This window comes from Hylobates moloch, unplaced genomic scaffold, assembly GCF_009828535.3.
Source record: "Hylobates moloch isolate HMO894 unplaced genomic scaffold, HMol_V3 SCAFFOLD_3, whole genome shotgun sequence".
NCBI classification, from domain to species: domain Eukaryota; kingdom Metazoa; phylum Chordata; class Mammalia; order Primates; family Hylobatidae; genus Hylobates; species Hylobates moloch.
The window spans coordinates 138,704,496-138,728,188 of record NW_026652278.1 but is presented as its reverse complement, the minus strand read 5'-3'; the positions used below and the strand labels follow the sequence as shown (position 1 = coordinate 138,728,188).

General features: G+C 38.7%; 1 protein-coding gene across 3 annotated transcripts in view; it reads left to right on the top strand.

Moving 5' to 3' along the window:
- Positions 1-23,693, top strand: part of PRMT9 (protein arginine methyltransferase 9) — a 47,174-nt gene that overhangs the window by 6,891 nt on the left and 16,590 nt on the right. For all 3 annotated transcript variants that reach the window (XR_009212921.1, XM_032148034.2, XM_058436806.1), the window contains exons 3-9: positions 3,264-3,500; positions 4,013-4,180; positions 6,691-6,793; positions 8,779-8,885; positions 16,434-16,626; positions 19,473-19,656; positions 22,898-23,612. Coding sequence is in view for 2 of the 3 variants with exons in the window: in XM_032148034.2 (XP_032003925.1) it covers positions 3,264-3,500; positions 4,013-4,180; positions 6,691-6,793; positions 8,779-8,885; positions 16,434-16,626; positions 19,473-19,656; positions 22,898-23,612 (1,707 nt within the window). In the remaining variant the exon portion in view is untranslated. The remainder of the gene's footprint in view (positions 1-3,263; positions 3,501-4,012; positions 4,181-6,690; positions 6,794-8,778; positions 8,886-16,433; positions 16,627-19,472; positions 19,657-22,897; positions 23,613-23,693) is intronic.

Genomic DNA, 23,693 nt, shown 5'->3' with positions numbered 1-23,693 from the left:
ATAATTAGGAAAAACTGGTGAAAACAAAAAATTTTTGTTTTGGGTTTTAATACATCTAATTTCACTGCCTTGTACAAAATAATGGGAGAATTCTTATTTAGGAAACATGATTATAATGTCCTGTTTTATATAGAAAGATCCCTTTACATGTTCAGTAATTGGTTTATTTGGTTATATTAAGTTTTTTTTTTTTTTTTTTTTTTTTTTTTTTTTGAGACGGAGTCTTGCTTTGTCACCCAGGCTGGAGTGCAGTGGCAGGATCTGTGTTTTTAGTAGAGATGGGGTTTCACCATGTTGCCCAGGCTGGTCTTGACCTCCTGACCTCTAGTGATCCTCCCGCCTCGGCCTCCCAAAGTGGCGCCCAAAGACATGAGCTACGATGCCCAGCCAAGTTGTATTAAGTTTTATTCAATGAAAAGTTCTATATAAGAAACACTTTGCCAAACTTTATTAGCTAGTGTCAGTAATGTAACTGCAAGGCATTTTAACAGTCTTAATTAACATGGAGTGACAATGAATTCTCCTTTAAAAAACAAATATTTGATAGTTTTTAATTGTAGAGTATGTTAATAAGCAGAAAAATAAGTTAGACAATTAACTGAGGGTTACTTGTTCGTGTTAACAGCTAACCTGATCAGCTACAGCATCCATTTTCTACAAATTAGCAACCTCTTTCCACCTAAATGAAATTTGTTTTAAAATATTTTTAAAAATCTTTTTTATGAGTAATCTCAAATTAGTTAAAAAAAATCTATATTTTAATTCCAAAGTTTTCTTTTGTTCTTTATATAATGAGAGTTACTCTATAGGATTCAATTATATTTCCAGATTATACATATATGGTGATCATAACATTCCAAGACTTATGTTTCAGGATAAACTCAATTTAACAGAAAAGTGGAACTCTACATACTTTTGGCAGATTGTAACTTTTGGTGACCTGTTGTTGTAGGACATTAGTCTGAGCAGTTACCAGTCATTGAGACAAAAAGTACTTGCTATTAGTTTGCTTTGGGGAGATGTAACTAAGCAAAATTTCTAAATTGGACGGTAGCAGTTCAGAATTCGGGATAGTGTGAATGTGGCTTTTGCTATAGAATTTACCTTTGTTCTTGACTTACAATGGTTCTTGGGGTTTTTGTTCTATACTCCTTTTGTCATCAAAAATAGCGTATCATTTACTCCCCACCAAAAGAATCTGTTCCAGGAGAAAAATATTTCCAAAGTAAATGATAGCTGCTTCTCCTGACACTTATTTGTGTAATAAAATATGTCTGGAGTGTCTCAACTTCACAACCTTTTGTTAGTCCAGTAGCATCAGATTTAAACAAAATGTATTTAAATTGCTAATCAAGAAGATAATGTTTTTCCTAGTTAAAAGAAAAAGGGCATTCTGGCATTCTTATGCTTCACTGATATGTTGTATCATATCAGTGATACATATTGGGTCTTTCAATGAGATATGTTTTAATGGAGTAGATTATATATTTTTTAGATTAGAATTTCAGTTTAAGGAAATTGATAATATACTAAATATCAAACCTAAGGGAAGCACAAACCCAGGAAATTATTAGGGGTGTGTTTAATACCCATTGCTGAGTTAGTCTCACAACAAATAATGATTACATACAATGTACATGGTACTATACTATGTACAATGGTAGTTGCAAATAAGAACAAGATAGTTCTACCTTCAAGATAACTTAAAATAACATACATTAACTGAAAACATTGAAATTTTCACCTAAATCATGAGTGTCTCTTATTTGACATAGGACCATTGCTTTTTGTTAGAGTGCAGTCCCCTGTTTGGACTTCTAGAATGTCTTGCTTAAACCATACCTGGAATGAATAGTATGATTAAGTTTCTCTAGCCGGGCGCGGTGGCTCACGCCTGTAATCTCAGCACTTTGGGAGGCCAAGGTGGGCGTATCACCTGAGGTTGGGAGTTTGCGACCAGCCTGATCAACATGGAGATACCTCATCTCTACTAAAAATACAAAATTAGCCAGACGTGATGGCGCATTTCTGTAATCCCAGCTACTTGGGAGGCTGAGGCAGGAGAATCGCTTGAACCTGGGAGGCAGAGGTTGCAGTGAGCCAAGATTGTGCCATTGCACTCCAGCCTGGGCAACAAGAACGAAACTCTGTGTCAAAAAAAAAAAAAAAAAAAGTTTCTCTAAACTTGGCAGAATGCTTAAAGGTACTTATGAAGAACTATGAATGAAGAGGGTTCTACTAGCCCAGTTCTGTTCAATGTGTGGTCCACACATTGGTGCTCACCCACAGATTACTGGTTAATGACAGGTAAGTATAGAAATTGAAAGTTAGTGTTTGGAAATGGGTATAGCAACTTGACATTGCTGTAAATCCAAGCATATGGTTAGGAAACTCTAATGCAGAAGAGAGTATATAGATCAGTTTGGGTGCTGCTGAAATCTGGTATTACGTGAGCTCCATATGAATCATGTGCAATACAGCCATGTCAGTCTGCAAACAATTAGATGTTTAAGAAAGGGAGGATTCTCTCCTTCTCAGTATTGTACTTGACTAGTCTTAAAAATAAAAAAATTAAGAAAAAAAGGGAGGAGAGGTTCTTCATTACAGATAGTTTGAGAAGCACTGTTCTAGAGGGTTGGATAGGTTTTTTTTCTCCTTTTTGCTCACATATAATTAAATAGTACTTAATTTTAAGTGACTTGCCTTTGATTTTCTTCCACAGCATTTATTTAGCTTAGTGTCTGTAGGCACAATGGTTCCCTTTCTGCGGTGATATTTATTTAGTGTAATATTTAATTAAAATATGTAATTATAATAACAAGTACAACTGACATAAACTGATCTGGCAGCAAATACAAGTGACTCTTGATGACTATTCAACTCAGTTGCTGAGACAAAAGGCATGCCGGCCCCCACAAAGAGGAGCCTACTAAGCCATAGGCATTAGAGTGTTGCACAGAGGGAATGGAGTTGGCTAAATGGAGGATGACTGTGAGAACTTCTGCTATACATAGTATAACAGTAATTTATAGTCAGGTACTTGTTTGTCTCCCGGAATATGTAAATTTAGTGGTTCAGAAAAGAAAGAAATACTGAGGCTTGCAGTCCTCACAGACAGCTTCCCAAAAGAGGTAGCACTTGGATTGGCAGGATTTGGGGTGATGGCATGGAATTCCCAGGCCAAGTGAGTGGCATAAACAAAGGTACTGCAGTTGGTAGCATATAGTTGAATATCTTTTGTCTTTTGTCATTTTTTACTCTAGAATGGGCTTTAGGGATGAAGCAGCTGGGTATTTTCATAAAGCAGTGAAGCTAAACCCTGATTTCAGTGATGCAAAGGAGAATTTTTATCGTGTTGCAAACTGGTTGGTGGAACGCTGGCACTTTATCATGCTTAATGACACCAAGAGGAATACAATTTATAATGCAGCAATCCAAAAGGCAATTTGTTTGGGGTCCAAAAGTGTTTTGGACATTGGAGCAGGAACTGGAATACTAAGGTTGGTAGTAATTGCATTTTAATGATATATACATGTATTCTAATGTAAATTAAAGATTTTGCCAGATATAGAAAATTTAACATTGGAATTTAAAAGTATTTCTTATAATCTTGTTAGGGTTATTTATGTAACTATTATGTTTTTTACAATAACTTTTATCAAGAACTGGACATAACTGCTAAGAAAAATTTGGGATTATTGAAATTTTAAATAATGAATTTAAGAGTCTTTTTTATGTTAACATTCTGATGGAATCTAGTTGTCTAAGTTAAAGCCCGTTAGTATTCATTAAAGATACAATGCCAGTTGTGTCTTAATAGAGTAGATCCCATGGTTTATTATGTGATTTGTTTCTAGACAAGAATATTAGTTTATTTTTTAATGCAGAATGAGTAATGGTTGTGTTAAAGAATAAAAGGAAAAACCCCACATTTTAGCATCATCATTTCCTTAAAATTTGAGAAAATACAGTAGATTATTTTTTCTTGATGGAGAACTTTTTTCCCTTGTAGCATGTTTGCTAAAAAAGCTGGAGCACATTCCGTGTATGCCTGTGAGTTATCCAAGACCATGTATGAACTTGCCTGTGATGTCGTGGCAGCAAACAAGATGGAAGCAGGGATCAAACTCTTACATATGAAGTCACTTGACATAGAGATTCCAAAACATATTCCCGAAAGGTATTATCATGTAAACTAATTTTAGTGTTTATACTTCTCTATTTTTAAGAAACTAAGATGTATTTCTAGCTTTCAGTCCAAACAAAATGCTACAAAACCCTTATTTTGTAAAGATATGGATATAGGATAGGATAGTTTATTATAAGACATTTAAATAAAATTACATTCTTTATTAAAAATATTTAAAGATCTTAGGCTGGGCGCGGTGGCTCACGCTTGTAATCCCAGCACTTTGGGAGGCCGAGACGGGCGGATCATGAGGTCAGGAGATCAAGACCACGGTGAAACCCCATCTCTACTAAAAATACAAAAAATTAGCCGGGCGTGGTGGTGGGCGCCTGTAGTCCCAGCTACTCGGAGAGGCTGAGGCAGGAGAATGGCGTGAACCCAGGAGGCGGAGCTTGCAGTGAGCCGAGATTGCACCACTGCACTCCAGCCTGGGCGACAGAGCAAGACTCCGTCTCAAAAAAAAAAAAAAAAAAAAAAAATTTAAACATCTTGAGAAAAATTTGTGGCAAGGGATCAGATAAACTTGATCTTAGCAAGTTACTTTACCTTTGTTAATTTCAGTGTTCTCATTTGTAAAAATGGATAATTCATCCTGTGTGGTCAATAACTGCTTAAAAGTTGTACTTAAAAAGAAAACATAAGCAGTTGAGAGTCAATGGACTTATCACATTTTGTGTTAATATACTTGTTTAAAATGAAAGCTTTGGAAATGTCAGCTGTCAGTATATTTTGGCATGGGCCCTTTAAATGATTTGAATATAAGTCATATAAGTCTTGGCTTTTTAGTATGTTTTCTTACTCCGATCCATATCACAAGGGTGATGGAATTTTAGAGCTAGAAGGAATTTTAAAATGATCTGATTCCACACTAGTCATTTTAGAGACAAAGTTTTCTTTATGTAGCACTTACTTTACCTATCTCTTCTGGGTTTATCTTCCAATCTTACTTCAATTCAGTTTGTATTGAAAGAAGATGTTTTTGTGCCTTATATCAACTATGACTTCAAAAAGTCTTCTTCCATATATATAATAGTATTTATGTTAACATAGTACCCACACTTTTCAATCGTCTCTACATTTATTCTCATGAAAAAATTCCTATTAGATTAAGGCAAATATCATACCCATTTTATAGAAAGAAACACTAAAACACTGTCCTCAATTGTCTTGTTCCACTTGGGCTGCCATAGCGAAATACCACAGAGTGGGTAGCTTTAACAATAGGCATTTATTTTCTCACAGTTCTGGAGGCTGGAAGACCATGATCAAGGTGTTGGCAAATTTGGTTTCTTGTGAGGATTCTCTTCCTGGATTGCAGATTCTGCTTTCTTGTGTCTTTACACGGCCTTTCCTTCTCCAGTATAGTCAGTTTCAGGGTTAAGGGCTTCAATATGAATTTTGAGAAGGACGTGAGTTAGCATGAATCAAAGTTACCTTAATTTAATCTACGTTTTTCTCACAGATAATGTTGTAGAAAGATCTATTGGTTTTGAACCAGGAGCTATGGATTCCAGATTAGACTACTATTAATTTATTTTGACCTTAAGCAAATGTCTAGACCTCAAGGTATTGGACTAGATGATTTGAAACACCTTTCACATTCTAAGTGTATGCAATCATAAATACTGGATATTTTCTGTATGTAAGACGTTGGGTTTAGGCACTGGAGGATACCAAAGTCATTCTTACCCTCAAGGCACTTACAATCTAGATAGGAAGATAAAGAATATTGATGAAACTTTTCTTATCTTCTAACTACATAAATGAGTGATACTGGCAATAAATGCTGAAGGAGTTCAGAGAAGGGAGAAACTATTTTCATATGTCTTTGAGTAAAATTTTCTAGAAAGAATGGACAGAAGAGCAGAGTTCTGTGGACTAGGCTTTTTCTAAGACTTAGGCAGTGGGTAAAGCAAGAGAAGTGATAAGAGAGGCACAATCAACATATAGGAGGCAATCATGGATGATGCAGTGTCATAGAAGGTAGAGATAGATTTTGAGAGGGAGGGCTCTCTCCTGCAATCAGTGTTATTTGGAGATAAAAAAATGATAACTGAGAAAGAGGATTCATTTTGATAAGTAGGGAGTTATTGATGGTAGAGAATATTTTTATAGACTGTTGGAGATGGAAGTCTTCTTGCTTGGCATTAAGGAAGAGACTGATAAAGGTAATGGGTATGAACCACTCTTAAAGATGTAGGCAACGAAAAAATAACCTGGAGAGGGAACAAGGCCAAGTGAAGGTTGTCATTCCCCACCTCCCCCCACCCTCCATCTTCCAAACCAAGGAGAAGGAGCCAGTGGAGAACAAAGGAGCTTAAGGAACATTCGAGTAAAGTTCCTCAAGATTCAGTAGTAGATCTTAAAAATGAAATGTATTAGGATATTTTACATATGGACTGTTTCTATAATATACTCTTCCTTTCTCCTCTCAGCTTTGACATCTTTATATAATAGCATGATATTTTACTTACATATATCTTTAAAAAATCATTCTATAGAGTATCCCTAGTTGTAACAGAAACTGTCGATGCAGGTTTATTTGGAGAAGGAATTGTGGAGAGTTTGATTCATGCATGGGAGAATTTACTTTTACAGCCAAAGGTAAGCAGTATGAAAATACTTAAAACTGATTAAGAATTTGTTATTTCATCAGAGATTTATTGAATCCTTAGTATATTTACAAAGCAATATGAAATATATTTTCAATTGCCAAGGTGTACATACTGTGTGGTTTGAAAGAAATCTATGCAAAAAACTTTTACTGGCCGGGCGCAGTGGCTCATGCCTGTAATCCCAGCACTTTGGGAGGCCCAGGTGGGTGGATCACCTGAGGTCAGGAGTTTGAGACCAGCGTTACCAACATAGAGAAACCCCATCTCTACTAAAAATACAAAATTAGCCGAGTGTGGTGGCGCATGCCTGTAATCCCAGCTACTTGTGAGGCTGAGGCAGGAGAATCGCTTGAACCCAGGAGGCGGAGGTTGCAGTGAGCCGAGGTCGCGCCATTGCACTCCAGCCTGGGCAACAAGAGTGAAACTCCGTCTCAAACAAAACAAAACAAAACAACATAAAAACATTTACTAACAACATGATTCAATGTATAATTATGTGCCTGAATGAGATATACAGGCAAAAATACTCCAGGGAAGAATTCATAGGAATTGAGATTACTTTATGGACGGACTGACTATGGAATTCTTGAGTAGGGTTGAAAAACGGAGGTATTTTCAGTCTTGCAGACCTCACTGCCTAGAATTTTGGCAAATTATCAGAAGGGAGTATAGTAATAGCTGGTTTGGTACTGTTTTCAGGTACCTGTTGAACCCAGGCTATGGTTTGGACAGGAGTATTATAATTGCCAAATTATATTTTGCATTGAAATTCTCTGTTGTAGCCCACAAATCATTGATTTGGTTTATATGATATGTGTTATCAATGAAAGGATTTTAATATGTAATAAAAATTCAATGTTAACAAAATTCTTTGGATTTAAAATTGCTAGTTAAAGGTTGAAAAGAGCAATTTTTTTTTTTTTTTTGAAGTAGCAACAGGGTTTCACCATATTGGCCTGGCTGGTCTTGAACTCCTGGCCTCAAGTGATCCACCTGCCTTGGTCTCCCAAAGTGCTGGGATTGCAGGTGTGAGCCACTGCTCCTGGCCAAGCAATTTATTTTTAAGTAGGTATTGATATTGATTTCTTGATCAAAGTCATACCCAAGTCTTTTTTTCTATGCAGACTTACAGTCCTTTCCCCCTCCCATCCTCCCTCTTTTCTTGTATCCTTTGCATTTGTATTGTGAGAAAATATATATATATTCATACATATATAGCAATGAAAATACTTACTCTGTTTTTTTGAGATGGGATCTCACTCTCTTGCCCAGGTAGGAGCACAGTGGCATGTTTTTTTAGCTTACTGCAGCCTCAAACTCCCGGGCTCAAGTGGCCCTCCCACCTCAGCCTCACAATGTCACCATACTCAGCTAATTAAAAAAATTTTTTTTTTCTGTAGAGACAGGGTCTTGCTATGTTGCCTAGGCTGGTCTCAAACTCCTGGCCTCAAGTGGTCCTCTATCCTTGGCTTTCCGAAGTGCTGGAATTGCAGGTGTGAGCTGCCAGGCCTGGCCAAAAATACTTTTTTTTTTTTGAGATGGAGTCTTGCTCTGTAGGCCAGGCTGGAGTGCAGTGGCGTGATCTCGGCTCACTGCAGCCTCTGCCTCCCGGGTTCAAGCGATTCTCCTGCCTCAGCCTCCCAAGTAGCTGGGACTACAGGTATGTGCCACCACGCCCAGCTAATTTTTTGTATTTTTAGTAGAGATGGGGTTTCACTGTGTTACCCAGGATGGTCTCGATCTCCTGACCTTGTGATCCGCCTGCCTCGGCTTCCTAAAGTGCTGGGATTACAGGCGTGAGCTACAGTGCCCAGCCCAAAAATATTTTTTAAGGAAGAAAAAAAATCTTTAACTTACTTCATCCTTACTTATTGTCTTTTTGGGTTTTTTAAATTATATTTTCATAGCTTATCATTATGCACACATATTTTTACATACATGTGATAACGTAATTCTTACTGTTATTTTTTTTAGATCAAAGGTGAAAGTGCTAATTGTGAAAAGTATGGGAAAGTTATACCAGCAAGTGCCGTTATATTTGGGATGGCAGTAGAATGTGCAGAGATAAGAAGACATCATAGGTAAGTGTATTAGTCCGTTTTCACACTGCTATAAAGAACCTCCCAAGATTGGGTAATTTATAAAGGAAAGAGGTTTAAATGACTCACAGTTCTGAACGCTGAGGAGGCCTCAGGAAACTTACAAACATGGCAGAAGGGGAAGCAGGCACATCTTATATGGCAGCAGGCAGGTTGTGGGGGGGGCGGCGGGGGGCAGAGAGAGAGAGACAGAGAGACAGAGACAGCACAAGAACGCGTGGGTAAGTGTAGGAAAAACTACCATTTGTAAAACCATCAGATCTTGTGAGAATTCACTCCCTATCATGAGAACAGTGTGGAAGAAACCGTTCTCACAATCCAGTCACTTCCCTCCCTCAACATGTGGGGATTACAATTTGAGATGAGATTTGGGTGGGGACGCAGAGTCAAACCATACCAGTAAGTGACTATTTAAATAGTAAATATTGAAAAATAGTAATTGCAAAGAGAATATTACAGAGGTTAGTTAGTGAATATGTATTTGGGTGAGGATTTGTAGTTTTGTGACCTTTAAATTCGTGCTGCTTACACTGGTCTTATTCTTTTTTTTTTTGCATATTTTAAGTGAAACTTCATGGTTAAAGCCAGTTTTTTTTTTAAATGGAAAATTGATTTTGTTACAACTTAGGACTCTGTAGTTGTGATATATTCATGTAGAAAAATATTAAGTTCTGACTGATTTTAGGTGAAGTTGGAATGAAAGATTCCACTGTGAAAATAAATTTTGGTCTTAATTACTTCAATTTCCCTTTTCTTAATAATTTCACTAGTACTATAATGATTTGTAGTTGGGCTGGATGGAATTTTAGGATCTTTCTAAGCTTCTACCAATAACCTAATCGTAAATGTAGCATGTAAGTATTTTAGGACATACTGATAAGTGGTTTGAAAAAAATGAAAACCACTGTGAACCCCTCACCAGTAAGTAACTACTTTTCATCTTTGTTATATATTCCTTTACTCTTTTTCTTTGTATGTTACAGGGAGATAGTAAAAATGTTTAGAGGTTGGCAGGACACAGGGCACTAACCAGACAGTGGACTTAATTAGCAGATTGGCTGAATTAGAATGTACTGGTTGAATATTAGTTCGATGTAAGTAAATGTAGGTGTGTGTAAATTTAATTTTGTTTAAAAACTCAGTAAATATATTTGCTTTTCCTTTGTGAGCCCTTTCATGTAATAGATTTGGTTCATGACTTTAAAAAATCAACTTATTTGTGTTGTAGTTATCGGAGTTTAGAATTTTTGGATTGCTTCCACTTTTCTGCTTTTAGGGAGTAGGATAAACATCTTTGCACTTATGTCTTTGTGGACTTGTTTCTATTATTTTCTTAGGATAAATTCCTTAATAAGGAATTACTGAGTTAAAGAATATGTACAGTTTTCAGGCTGTAGGGATGCCTTACTGCATTGCCCACCAGAAAAGCTAGGTTGTGTCTTGCTGAGATTTCTTGCTGTAACATGGCTGGACTCCTTCTTTCAATAGTTCCTCTTTAGGAGACCACTAATATTGTTTGTCTAAGTAAAGTAGAAATTAAATGGCTGGTGTCTACATTTTGAAAAAGAGTAACTCATTATTGACTCACTTATTTAGCAAATGAGTGCCTGACTACAGTAGAAGCACCATAGGAGCTTATGTAAAAATAAAAAGGGTTTACAGTTTGGTTCAATAGGTGTATAGGTGTAGGTCTGGATGAATGAGGCCAATATCTTTTTTTTTTTTTTTTTTTAAACAAAGTTCAGCATTATGGGTTGAGGACTATGAAGAAAGGTGTTAACAAAATACATGTGAGTGCTACTGTTTTACCTGGTAGAAACATTTATAAATCATTATTACAAAAATTGCCATTTGGCACCTAATCAGCTGAATTTAATGCTTTTCTCAATAAGCAAATGTTTAAGAATATCCAAGGAAACTGAAACTTGCCTTATTAGATATAAAAACCTAGAAATAAAAGACAGTAATGTATTGATGCAGAAAGACAAATACATCAGTGGAGCACAATGAAGAATCTAGATACAGACCTTTGAATTTATATGGATTTAGTATATGATACAGGTGTGATATTTCAGATCATTGGGGAAGGGATAAACTATTCAGGAAATGGAAACGGTGTGCTTCATTTGGGGAAAAACGTTAGATCCCTACTTTTAATTCTGGGTGAGTTAAACATCTGAGCGTCAAAAAAATCTATTTGATGGAGACCTTCCAAAGCAAAACACAGAGTAGGGCCCAGAAGCCACAGAACATTGACAAATGTGACCACATTTTAAAACAATTGAAAAAAATCTATCTGGTGAAGGATACTATAAAGTTAAAAAACAAGTGACAGACTGAGATAAATATTTGCAACTTTTATAACAAAGCATGAATGTAATTGTCTATTAATCAGAGAAATGGTAATTAAAACCAATGGGATAACATTTTCTAACTGCTTATGTTAGCACATTAAAGTTGTTTGATATCTTATTTTCCCATAGGTTTAGGGAAAATTCATACACTGTTGGTGCAACATTTTAGTAGCTTGATTTGGCCTTTTCTAGCAACACTAAAGATGTTTGTAGTCCTTGATCTAGCATTTCCGTGTCTGGGAATCTATCCTGATAAATACTCATACATGTGTTCAGTGATGTGTGTACAAGGATGTTCACTGTAATACTGTAATTGAAAAAATGAAACAAATTATCAATGTTTATATTAATAAGAAAGTATTTCAATAAATTATGATGTAACAGTCACCTAATGTAGTAGTATGCAAAACAATGGTTAAGGTACATGTATAGACAAGGAAAGAAGTTTATGGTATACTGTTAAGTGAGAAAGACAAGGCATAATCTTAGGAGCAGTGAGCATACCTAGAACCCAGATCTTGGTTTTTAAATACCATTTCTCACCAAAAGGAACTATAGCTTCTTGGAGCAATGGCTGATTCCAGTACTGGGGTGGAATAGATTCAATATGATTCTGGGACATCTTGTATTAGAAAGTGAGGAAGTGCTCAAAAAGGGATTTGGTGAGGGAAAGGGGAGCAAAAGGGCAGAGCTGCATGCTTGAAGACTCTCCTACTGGCCAAATCTGGGACAATTTAATCACCAAAATAAATAAGGTTTTAATGGATTAAAACCCACTGAATAAGAATCCCTGAATTTCTATGTATCTTAAGCAGATTAATAAATACATAAATGGGGATAAAAGTACAGCTTGTCCTTACAGTAAATGCCAACTAATAGTATAGAAAAAATGAGGCAGAATTACTTTTTGGAAGCAAGAGTCATGAATAGATGCTAAATCAATAGAGGGAAATCTGATGAGAATCAGGGCATTTATATAGTTTCGAAGTATCTTTCAAATTACTACAGAAGGAAAGATTGTAAGTATATAGGGAAGAAGCCACACAACATTTTTTTATTTTTATTTATTTTTTTTGTTTAGACAGAGTTTTGCTCTTGTTTCCCAGGCTGGAATGCAGTGGCGCAATCTTGGCTCACTGCAACCTCCGCCTCCCATGTTCAAGTGATTCCCCTGCCTCAGCCTCCCAAGTAGCTGGGATTACAGGCATGCCTGCCACCATGCCTGGCTGATTTTTTGTGTTTTTTTTTAGTAGAGAGGGGTTTCATCATGTTGGCCAGGTTGGTCTCGAACTCGTGACCTCAGGTGATCCACTTGCCTCGGCCTCCCCAAGTGCTGGGATTACAGGCGTGAGCCACTGTGTCCGGCCTGTTTTTTTAAAAAAATTAATTTAATTTAATTTTACTTTAAGTTCTGGGATACATGTGCAGAACGTGCAGGTTTGTTACATAGATATACATGTGCCATGGTGGTTTGCTGCACCTGTCAACCCATCATCTAGGTTTTAAGCCCCGCATGCATTAGGTATTTGTCCTAATGCTCTCCCTCCCCTTGCCCCTATCCCCAAACAGGCCCTGGTGACCACACAACATCTTAACCAAGTGATTAAAGCTAACATCAACAGTAAGATTCCTCCAGATTCGATGCTTTGAGGATGCATTGCTTATATAGTACCACATCCAAAATGTACAGCCTGCAATCTAATTGTGAGAAAACCTCAGACAAACCCTAGTTGGGACCATTCTGTAAAACAATTGGCCTACCTTCTTAAAAAATGTCAGTGACATGAGAGACAAAGCAAAGATGAAGAACTGTTTAAGATGAAAGGAGATTAAAGAGACAGGACAGCTAAATTGAAACTATGACCTGTATTTGGGAAAAAAACTATATATATACGTTTTGATCTTGCTGTATTGCCCTGGTTGGAGCGCAGTGGCTCAATCTTATGGCTCACTGCAGTCTTGACCTACCAAGCTCAAGTGATCCTCCCACTTCAGCCTCCTGAGGAGCTGCAACCACAGGTGTGCACCACTGTCTGGTTAATTTTTTAAAGTTTTATAGAGACAGGGTCTTGCTGTCTTGCTGTGTTGAACTCCTGGACTCAAGGGATCCTTCTGCCTTAGCTTCCTAAAGTGCTTGGATTACAGGCATGAGCCACTGTGCCCTGCCTGCATTATTGATTTTTGATTCAGTTGACAAATACAGAATATGAACTGTAGGTTAGGTAATACTGAATTTGATTGCTGTGATTAAGAGAATATTCTCATTTTTAATAAAGATACACAAGTATCTTTTGAGAGATAAATAGGCATGATGAATACAACCTACTCACAAATGATACAGAATGTTTCAGTAACGTACAAATAGAGTGTTATATACAAATATTAAAAAAGGTATGCAAGGATACACATTAAACTTTTAACAGTGAAGAAATGAGAGGACGAGTACTGTGAAGGTGGACTTTTTACCATATGGCTTGAAGTTTTGACAATATATATTCACGTAGTTTATAATACATTAGCAAGAAATTGTCTGGCTGGACGCAGGGGCTCACGCCTGTAATACCAGCACTTTGGGAGGCCACGGTGGGCAGATCACCTGAGTTTAGGAGTTTGAGAGCAGCCTGGGCAACACGGCGAAACCCTGTCTCTATAAAAAATACAAAAATTAGCTGGGCGTGGTGGCATGCACCTGTAGTCCCAGCTACTCAGGAAGCGGCGATAGGAGAATTGCTTGAGCGTGGTAGATGGAGGTTGTTGCAGTGAGCCAAGATCACACCTTTGTACTCCAGCCTGGGCGACAGAATGAGATCTTGTCTCACACACAAAAAATTGTCACATCTTTTTTGTTTCAATTTGTGACTTTTAATTTTGAGTTATTAAAATCATAGTAGACCGGGAGCGGTGGTTCATGCCTGTAATCCCAGCACTTTGGGAGGCTGAGGCGGGCGGATCATGAGGCCAGGAGATCGAGACCATCCTGGCTAACACGGTGAAACCCCGTCTCTACTAAAAATACAAAAAAGTAGCCAGGCGTGGTGGCAGGCGCCTGTAGTCCCAGCTACTTGAGAGGCTGAGGCAGGAGAATGGCGTGAACCTGGGAAGCTGAGCTTGCAGTGAGCCGAGATTGTGCTACTGCACTCCAGCCTGGGCCACAGAGCAAGACTCTGTCTCAAAAAAAAAAAAAAAAAAAATCATTGGTAGTTCCATTTGCTGATTCATCTTTTGAGAGTGTAATAATCTGTAAAAGTAGATTATTTGAACTTTTGAAATTTTATAAAGGCACATTCTCTTAAAAAAGTGCCACTGAGATGAGGTAAGGTGAGATGAGGTTGGAGTATTTTCCTTTTACAAAATGTTTAAATTTTCATAAAGTGTTTTTTCATTGTAAATTTCCTTTTTTGTTTTTTTGAGACAGGGTCTCGTTCTGTTGCCCAGGCTGGAGTGCAGTGATGTGATCATAGCTCATTGCAGCCTTGAACTCCTAGGTTCAGGTGATCCTCCTGCTTCAGCCTCCCAAGTAACTAGAACTCTAGGCACACACCACCATACCTGGCTATTTTATTTTATTTTACATGGAAGAATCTTGCTATGTTGTCCATGCTGGTCTCTAACTCCTGGACTCAAGTGATCCTCCCACCTTGGCCTCCCAAAGTACTGGGATTACAGGCGTAAGCCACCATGCCTGGCCCAATGTAAATTTTTATTGACATCAAACATTGTTATGGCAAGTATGTAAGCCATAAGTTTATGATTTGATGAATTTTCATGAAGTTGATAGACCTGGGTAATCAGTGCTGAGATCAAGGACCAGAATATTACCGCTATATAATATAAAGTGTGCAGGAAGAAACCCCATCTCTTTACCAGCGCCCCACTCTCCCTAAAGCACCTATTATCCTGACTTCTAACACCGTAGATTAGTGTTGCTTGTTTTGAATTTTATACAAATAGAACCATACAGTGTGACTTGTTTTTGTGTGCCTAGCTTCTTTTGTGTTTAGTTTGTTTATTCTCATTGCTGAATCATACTCCATTATATGACTGTACTAGATTTGTCTGTTATACTACTGATAGATGTTTAGGTTATATCAGTTTTTTTGGCTATCAGAAGCAGTGTAGCTATAAACATTCTTGAACATTCTTTTGGTGATAATATGTATTAATTTCTGTTGACTATATTCTCAGAAGTGGAAATGCCAAACACTGTGAGGTTCGTACATTAAGAATGAATCTGAATAGGTATGCTCAGCTCCAGTTGGTACTACAAAGTAGTCTTCCAAAGTGATCTTACTAATTTTATACTCCAATGGTGTATGAGACTGTATCCTTACCATACTTGCTATTGACTACTTGTTTTTTTCCATTCTGTCAGATGTGTAGTATGCATTGTGATTTTTTTTTTTTTTTTTTTTTTTTTTGAGACGGAGTCTCGCTCTGTTGCCCAGGCTGGAGTGCAGTGGCGCGATCTCGGCTCACAGCAAGCTCAGCCTCCCGGGTTCATGCCATTCTCCTGCCTCAGCCTCCCGAGTAGCTGGGACTACAGGCGCCTGCCAACACGTCCGGCTAATCTTTTGTATTTTTAGTAGAGAGGGTTTCACTCTGTTAGCCAGGATGGTCTCCATCTCCTGACCTCGTGATCCACCCGCCTTGGCCTCCCAAAGTGCTGGGATTACAGGCGTGGGCTACCGCGCCCGGCCTGCATTGTGATTTTAACTCCATTTCCCGGGTGGCTGTTGAAGCCGAGCACCTTTTCATGTGCTTATTGGCCATTTGGATATGTTCTTTTGTGAAGTGTCTAAGTCTTTTGCCCATTTTTGTTTTTTATTAATATGTAGGAATTTTAAAATCTATTTTGGACATGAGCCCTTTATTGAATATAGTTATTACAAATACCTTCTCTCAGTTGCTTGCTTTTTACTTTATTACAGGGTGTTTTTTTTTTTTTTTTTTAGTGAGCAGACATTCTTAATTTTATTATAGACCTATTTATAGTTGTTTTCCTTTATAGTTAGTGGTTTTATATGTGTGTGTATTATGCAGTTATGTTTAAGAAATCTTTGCTCATGAGGTTTTATTTCATTTTTGTATTTATTTTTTCTGGACTCAGTATTACATATGTTACTTGATTCTGAAAAACTCCATCTTCCTACCCCTCCCCTTTTTTCTCTCTCTCCAGAGTGGGTATTAAGGACATTGCTGGTATCCATTTGCCAACAAATGTGAAATTTCAGAGTCCGGCTTATTCTTCTGTAGATACTGAAGAAACAATTGAACCTTATACAACTGAAAAGATGAGTCAAGTTCCTGGAGGATATTTGGCTTTGACAGAGTGCTTTGAAATTATGACAGTAGATTTCAACAACCTTCAGGTGAAAAAAAAATTCAGTTACTATTTTCAAGCATTAAATTTCATGCATTGTTTAAAATAATGTATAGGACAGACAGTCATATTTTATGAGTTTGCATGAAGATTCCACTTATTGTACGTAAAGAAAATGATTAAAGGGTAATTAGAATTTCTTCCTGAAATTATTTGCTTTCTTTCTTTCTTGCTTGCTTGCTTTCTTGCTTTCCTTGCTTTTCTTTCCTTTCTTTCTTTTCTTTCTTTGACAGTGTCTTGCTCTGTCACCCAGGCTGGAGTGCAGTGGCACCATCTCGGCTCACTGCAGCCTCGACCTCCCGGGTTCAAGCAATCCTCCTGCCTCAGTCCCCCAAGTAGCTGGGACTACAGGCATGTACCACTGTGCCCGGCTAATTTTTGTATTTTTAGTAGAGATGGGGTTTTGCCATGTTGCCCAGGCTGGTCTTGGACTCTGAGCTCAAGCAATCTGCTGACCTTGGCCTCCCCAAGTGTTAGGATTACAGGCATAGGAGCCACTGTGCCCAGTTCGCTTATTTAAATACAGAGAAAACCACTCCTAAGATTGTTGGGAATATATAGGGTGCCAGGTGCTTTCACTTGTGTTCTTAGGCAGCTCTTATGACATACATACAATTAAAATTATCCTTGTGTTACACAGATGAGGAAATTGTTGCTCACATTAAATAATTTCCCCCCAAATTATTCAGCATGTGAATACAGGGGCAGGAATTCTAACCTTTTCTCTATATCATGAATTCTATCAGGAATTCTGACTTTTCTCTATATCATGCTGCCATTTCAAATTAACAAAACGAGCAATAATCCAAATCTTTAGGTTGTATGTGCATTATGGTGACCAGCCTTCATGGTTTGCCCAGGACTGAAGGGGGTTCTGAGACTTGAGACTTTCTGTTTTGAAACCAAGACAGTCCTAGGAAAAGCAAGAGAAGCTGATCACTCAAGTGTGTGTGTTGGTGAATGGCGTGAAGATGTTCTGTATAAAGAAAGTGCCCAGCCAGGCGAGGTGGCTCACGCCTGTCCTCCCAGCACTTTGGGAGGCCGAGGCAGGTGGATTACCTGAGGTCAGGAGTTCAGGACCAGCCTAGCCAACATGGTGAAACCCTGTCTCTACTAAAAAAATACAAAAAAATTAGCTGGGTGTGTTGGTGGGCGCCTGTAATCCCAGCTACTTGGGAGGCTGAGACAGGAGAATTGCTTGAACCCGGGAGGCGGAGGTTGCATGAGCCGAGATCGCGCCATTGCACTCCAGCCTGAGCAACAAGAGCAAAGCTCCGTCTCAAAAAAAAAAAAAGAAAGTGCCCAAAGAAATTGGAAAGGTTACATAGAATTCTCTAAAGATCTTTAATAAGTAAGGTTAAATGTTCAAGTACATAAATGCTGTAAGTGAAACCTGTTTGGAGATAGAAGACTTTGTGAGGGTAATTTTAGCCTAAGATTTTTTTTTTCTTTCTTTTTTTTTTGAGACAGCTTGCGTTTTGCCTAGGTGTGGGTGGTGGTCGACTTGGTCATTCCTCCCACTTTTGGTTTAATGATTCTCCTGCCTCACCTCCTGGTAGTGGATTACAGGTACCCACCACCATGACGGCTAATTTGTATTTTATAGTAGAATGGGGTTCACCATTTTGCCAGGTGGCTTGAATTTTTTTTTTTTTTTGAGGTAGGATCACATCTGTCGCCAGGCTGGATAGTGGTGCAACTTGGTTTACTGCAAGTCCGCCTCCGGTTCACACCATTCTCTGCCTCAGCCTCCGAGTAGTGGAATACAGGCACCCCCACCACCCCGGCTATTTTTGTTTTTAGTAAAACAGGATGGCCTCAATCTCCTGGCCTCATGATCCGACAGCCTTGGCCTCCCAAAGTGCTGGGATTACAGGCGTGAGCCACCGTGCCTGGCCCCAAACTCTTGACCTCAATGATCCACCCACCTTGGCCTCCTAAAGTGCTGGGATTACAGGCGTGAGCCACCATGCCCAGCTAGCCTAAGATTTCTATAATTTAATGGAAGCTTTCCTTTATTATTTGTTACCACATTGTTCTTGAGGAGATCTGGAACTAATTTAACAATTTGGCCTTGATTACTGAGGCTGAGCTTTCTGAGCTTCAAGAGCATTCCTTACCTGTTACGACTTTCAATAGCAAGTAACACATTTGTAGCTGCCATTTACCCCCGAACTATCCTTTTATTATTTTAAGGCTTTTAAAAATTTTAATTTTTCTTAGCCACACACACAAATCTTACTAAGGTTTTAATTTCAAAAGTCATGCCTGCCTAAGACTTTCAAGCAATACAGGATAGAAAGGAAAAAGTCCTAGTATTTTTCTTCCTTTTTAAAATCTCAACCCTTCTTTCCCCTTGTCACTAGTTTGAAGTACATCTTTCCAGACTTTCTTTTCTGTGTACACACACACACACACACACACACACACACACACACTCTCTCTCTCACTCTCTCACTCTCTTACACACACACTCTCTCTCCCTACTCCCTCTCTCTCTCTATCCCCCTCCATCCCCCTCTATTTTCTAAACAAAACAATCTCCACTGCTTTGTCACTTAACCTTTGCAATTCAACAATATATTATGGACTTCTTTCCATATCAGCGATATATATCTGCTTCATTCTTTTTAATAATAGCTGCGTGGTATTCCAATAAAATAGGTCAGAGCTTCCCAACCAGTGTGCCTTACATGGTTATAGGTGTGCCAAGATACTGAATCCCTAAGGGAGCTGGGCAGGACTAAGAACTCCAGAGATGGAAAATGGTAAGATATTGAGGCAAGTATATATGAAATATATAAAACCCTTTCATTCCTTCTACATTTTTCTCAGGAATTAAAAAGTCTTGCAACTAAAAAGCCTGATAAGATTGGTATTCCTGTTATTAAAGAAGGCATACTAGATGCTGTTATGGTTTGGTTTGTGCTCCAGCTTGATGATGAACATAGTTTATCCACAAGTCCTAGTGAGGAAACATGTTGGGAACAGGCTGTCTACCCCGTACAGGACCTTGCAGGTAGGTCTTGTCCATTTTTTTTTTTTAAACCTCTTGCTTTAATCTTCTAAGTATTCGAGTCAGTGGCAAAAAAAAAAAATTACTTTGGATATGAAGTTTTCAGTCAAAGGAGGTTGGTTAAATCTTTCAGAACTTCATTTTTTTCAAAAGAAATTTGAAATAGGTAATATTTGTGGTTAAGAGAGACAAACACAACTCTGTTGCATAGCACTTGGAAAACCTATCATTATTTCTTCAGCTCTGATTTTTCTTTTTCTTTTTTTTTTTTTGAGACAGAGTCTCGCTCTTTCGCCCAGGCTGGACTGCAGTGGCGCGATCTCGGCTCACTGCAAGTTCCGCCTCCTGGGTTCACGCCATTCTCCTGCCTCAGCCTCTCGTGTAGCTGAGACTACAGGCGCCCGCCACCACGCCCGGCTAATTTTTTGTATTTTTAGTAGAGACGGAGTTTCACCGTGTTAGCCAGGATGGTCTCAATCTCCTGACCTCGTGATCCACCCACCTCGGCCTCCCAAAGTACTGGGATTATAGGCGTGAGCCACCATGCCCGGCCGATTTTTCTAGTTATCAGTAGATGAAAGAAATCCTGCTCCATTATTTCACGGAAAGTATTGGAAAAGTATTGCTTTTAGTGCAGGAGTTCTTACTCCTTAGAGAAGCCGATAACATCTGTGGAGCCCTGCATCATAAAAATGTACACACTCATATAAGCACAAAATTTTTCAGTTGTAGAGAGTTCATGAATCTGAACTTCCCTAGGGAAGTTCTGTATAAAGATTTTTTTTTTTTGTATGGAAATTTTTTTTACAGTGATTTAATGGGTTTCAGTAAGTTTAAAGTAGTTGAATTATATAGAAAAACTTCCCTTTTTAGGCTGGGTATGGTGGCTGACACCTGTAACCCTAGTATTTTGGGAGGCCCAGGTGGGAGGATTGCTTGAGGCCAGGAGTTTAAACCAGCCTGGGCAACATAGCAAGACCTCATTTCTTTTTTTCTGTCTTTTTTTTTTTTTTTTTTTGAGACAGAGTCTTGCTCTGTTGCCCAGGCTGGAGTGCAGTGGCGCAATCTCAGCTCACTGCAACCTCCGCCTCTTGGGTTCAAGCGAATCTCCTGCCTCAGCCTCTTGAGTATCTGGGACTACAGGTGCATGCCACCATGCACAGCTAATTTTTTGTATTTTTAGTAGAGACGGGGTTTCACCGTGTTAGCCAGGTTGGTCTCGATCTCCTGACCTCTTGATCCGTCCGCTTCAGCCTCCCAAAGTGCTGGGATTACAGGTGTGAGTCACTGTGCCTGACTGCAAGACCTCGTTTCTGCAAAATGAAAAAATTTAGCTGGGGATGGTGGCAAGTGCTTGTAGTCCCAGCTACTTGGGGCACTGAGGAAGAAGGATCCCTTGAGTCCAGGAGGTTGAGCCTGCAGTGGGCCAAGATTGTAACACTGCACTCCAGCCTGGGCAACAGAGGGACATCCTGACACACACACACACATACACACACACACACACACACACACACACACACACACACACACAGAAAAACCCTACCCTTCTTAAACTGGAAGTTAATACATCTATTTCTGTTTAGTTTCTTAATCAAGGATCTAATTTGGCAAGGTCATAAAGGCCTGGCATCAGTATATTGTTGTGGCTAGTATGTTGTTTTTGGAGTCATTTAGGTAGATTTGGATTCAGTTCTTGTCTCTGCTACTTACTCATTCCCTTCTGGCCATCCTTGCCACTTGTTTCTCAGAGCTTTTGTTGTATCATATATAAAAACGGGATGATACCATTTATCTTGCAGCACTGTTTTAGGGATTCTTAAAGATAGTGGGTATAAAATGCCGACCACAGTGACTGGCACTCAGTGAATGACATTTTTTACTTGTGTTTATTCTAGCTTTCTTGTAGTAACTTAGACAGATGGTCTTTTGTTTTTTAATCCTTCTTAGAGAAAGGACATTTACATGTTTAAGCGTAAGAATAGCAATTTATGGCTGGGCTCAGTGGCTCATGCCTGTAATCCTAGCACTTTGGGATCCTCCTGCTGAGGTAGGAGGATTGCTGGAGTTCAGGAGTTTGAGACCAGCCTGGTCTCTACTAAAAATTTTTAAAAATTCAGGCATGATGGTGAGCGCCTGTAGTCCCAGCTATTCTGGAGGCTGAGGTGGGGAGGATAGCTTGAGCCCTGAGATTGAAGCCACAGTGATTTTCTCACCTAGGCAACAAAGCAAGACACTGTCTCCAAAAAACCCAAAAAAGTGTAACAACTTGTATTTTCAACTGGTTCCAGGGTTAATGAGAAAGAATTGCGATTATACATTTACATTTTAAAATTTTACCACATGTAGGCCAGGCACAGTGGCTCACGCCTGTAATCCCAACACATTGGAAGGCTGAGGCAAGAGGATCACTTGAGCCCAGGAGTTCAAGACCAGCCTGGGTAAAACAGCAAGACCTCATCTCTATTAAAAAAAAAAATAGCTGGGCCTGGTGGCATGCATCCATAGTCCCAGCTACTTGAGAGACTGAGGCAGGAGGATCACTTGAGCCCAGGAGTTGGAGCCTGCAGGGGACCATGTTACGCCACTGCATCCCAGCCTGGGTGACAGAGTGAGATCTTGTCTCAAAAGACAAAACAAAACAAACAAAAGTTTTCCCACATATGAAAGGAGTATGATACGGTCTTTATTGTAGGACTTGGTTCTTCCTTATACTTTGAAGTTCCTAGACATGCAAGGATGTCTAAAATACTTAGTTAACAAATATAACTGATATGATTCTGTTGAATGTTACCTTGTTCTTTTGGAAATTTCTCTTAAAGAATGTCCCTTTAAGCTAAAGTGAAGTTTGATATTTATCCCTGAATTTTATCTTTGTTGTTGTAGCCTTTATTACCAAAGATGATAGAGTCCCCTCCAGTACTCCACCAACACCCCAATTTGGGGATATGGAGAGACCTAGTGATGGCATTAAAAACATTATCATACTGATAGTCTCAGGGTCAATAATGGAGCTCTCAAATGTCTCCATTATGCTACTGGTTAATTGAGTATTCAAATTTCAGTTTTTCCCTAAGTAAATCTGGTAGAGTTTTCCTAGTTTTTTGTATATTAAATGAGTGTTTGTAATCCTTTCTATAGTGATTTAAAGAATGGGGGCTTAGATGGAGGATGGAGATGTTTATGTGATCCTCTGGCTTATAAGTACTTCATGTTTTTTTTTCTTTCTTACTATTTAATGAAGACTACTGGATAAAGCCTGGAGACCATGTGATGATGGAAGTGTCTTGTCAAGACTGTTACTTAAGAATCCAGAGTATTAGTGTCTTGGGTTTGGAATGTGAAATGGATGTTGCAAAAAGTTTTACCAAGAATAAAGACTTGTTATCGTTAGGAAATGAGGCTGAACTTTGTAGTGCCCTCGCTAACCTTCAGACCAGTAAACCAGACGCTGTAGAGCAGACATGTGTATTGGAATCTACAGAAATTGCTTTGCTTAACAACATCCCATATCATGAAGGCTTTAAAATGGCAATGAGCAACGTTTTGTCTTCACTGACTCCAGAGAAACTGTATCAGACCATGGATACTCACTGTCAGAATGAGATGAACTCTGGAACTGGACAGAGTAATACTGTACAGAACATCCTTGAACCTTTCTACGTGTTAGATGTGTCTGAAGGCTTCTCTATTCTGCCTATTATTGCTGGCACACTTGGGCAGGTTAAACCATACAGTTCTGTGGAAAAAGGCCAGCATCGTATTGCTCTGGACCTCATATCTGAAGCCAATCACTTTCCTAAAGAAACACTTGAGTTTTGGCTGAGACACGTGGAGGATGAATCTGCTATGTTACAAAGGCCAAAATCAGACAAGTTATGGAGCATAATTATATTGGATGTCATTGAGCCATCTGGGCTCATTCAGCAGGAAATAATGGAAAAAGCTGCAATATCCAGGTAAAACACAAAATAGTAACTTTTGGCTTTGTTTTTTTTTGAGCTCAGATTTTATGTAAATTCCTGAAGTTCTTTAATGGC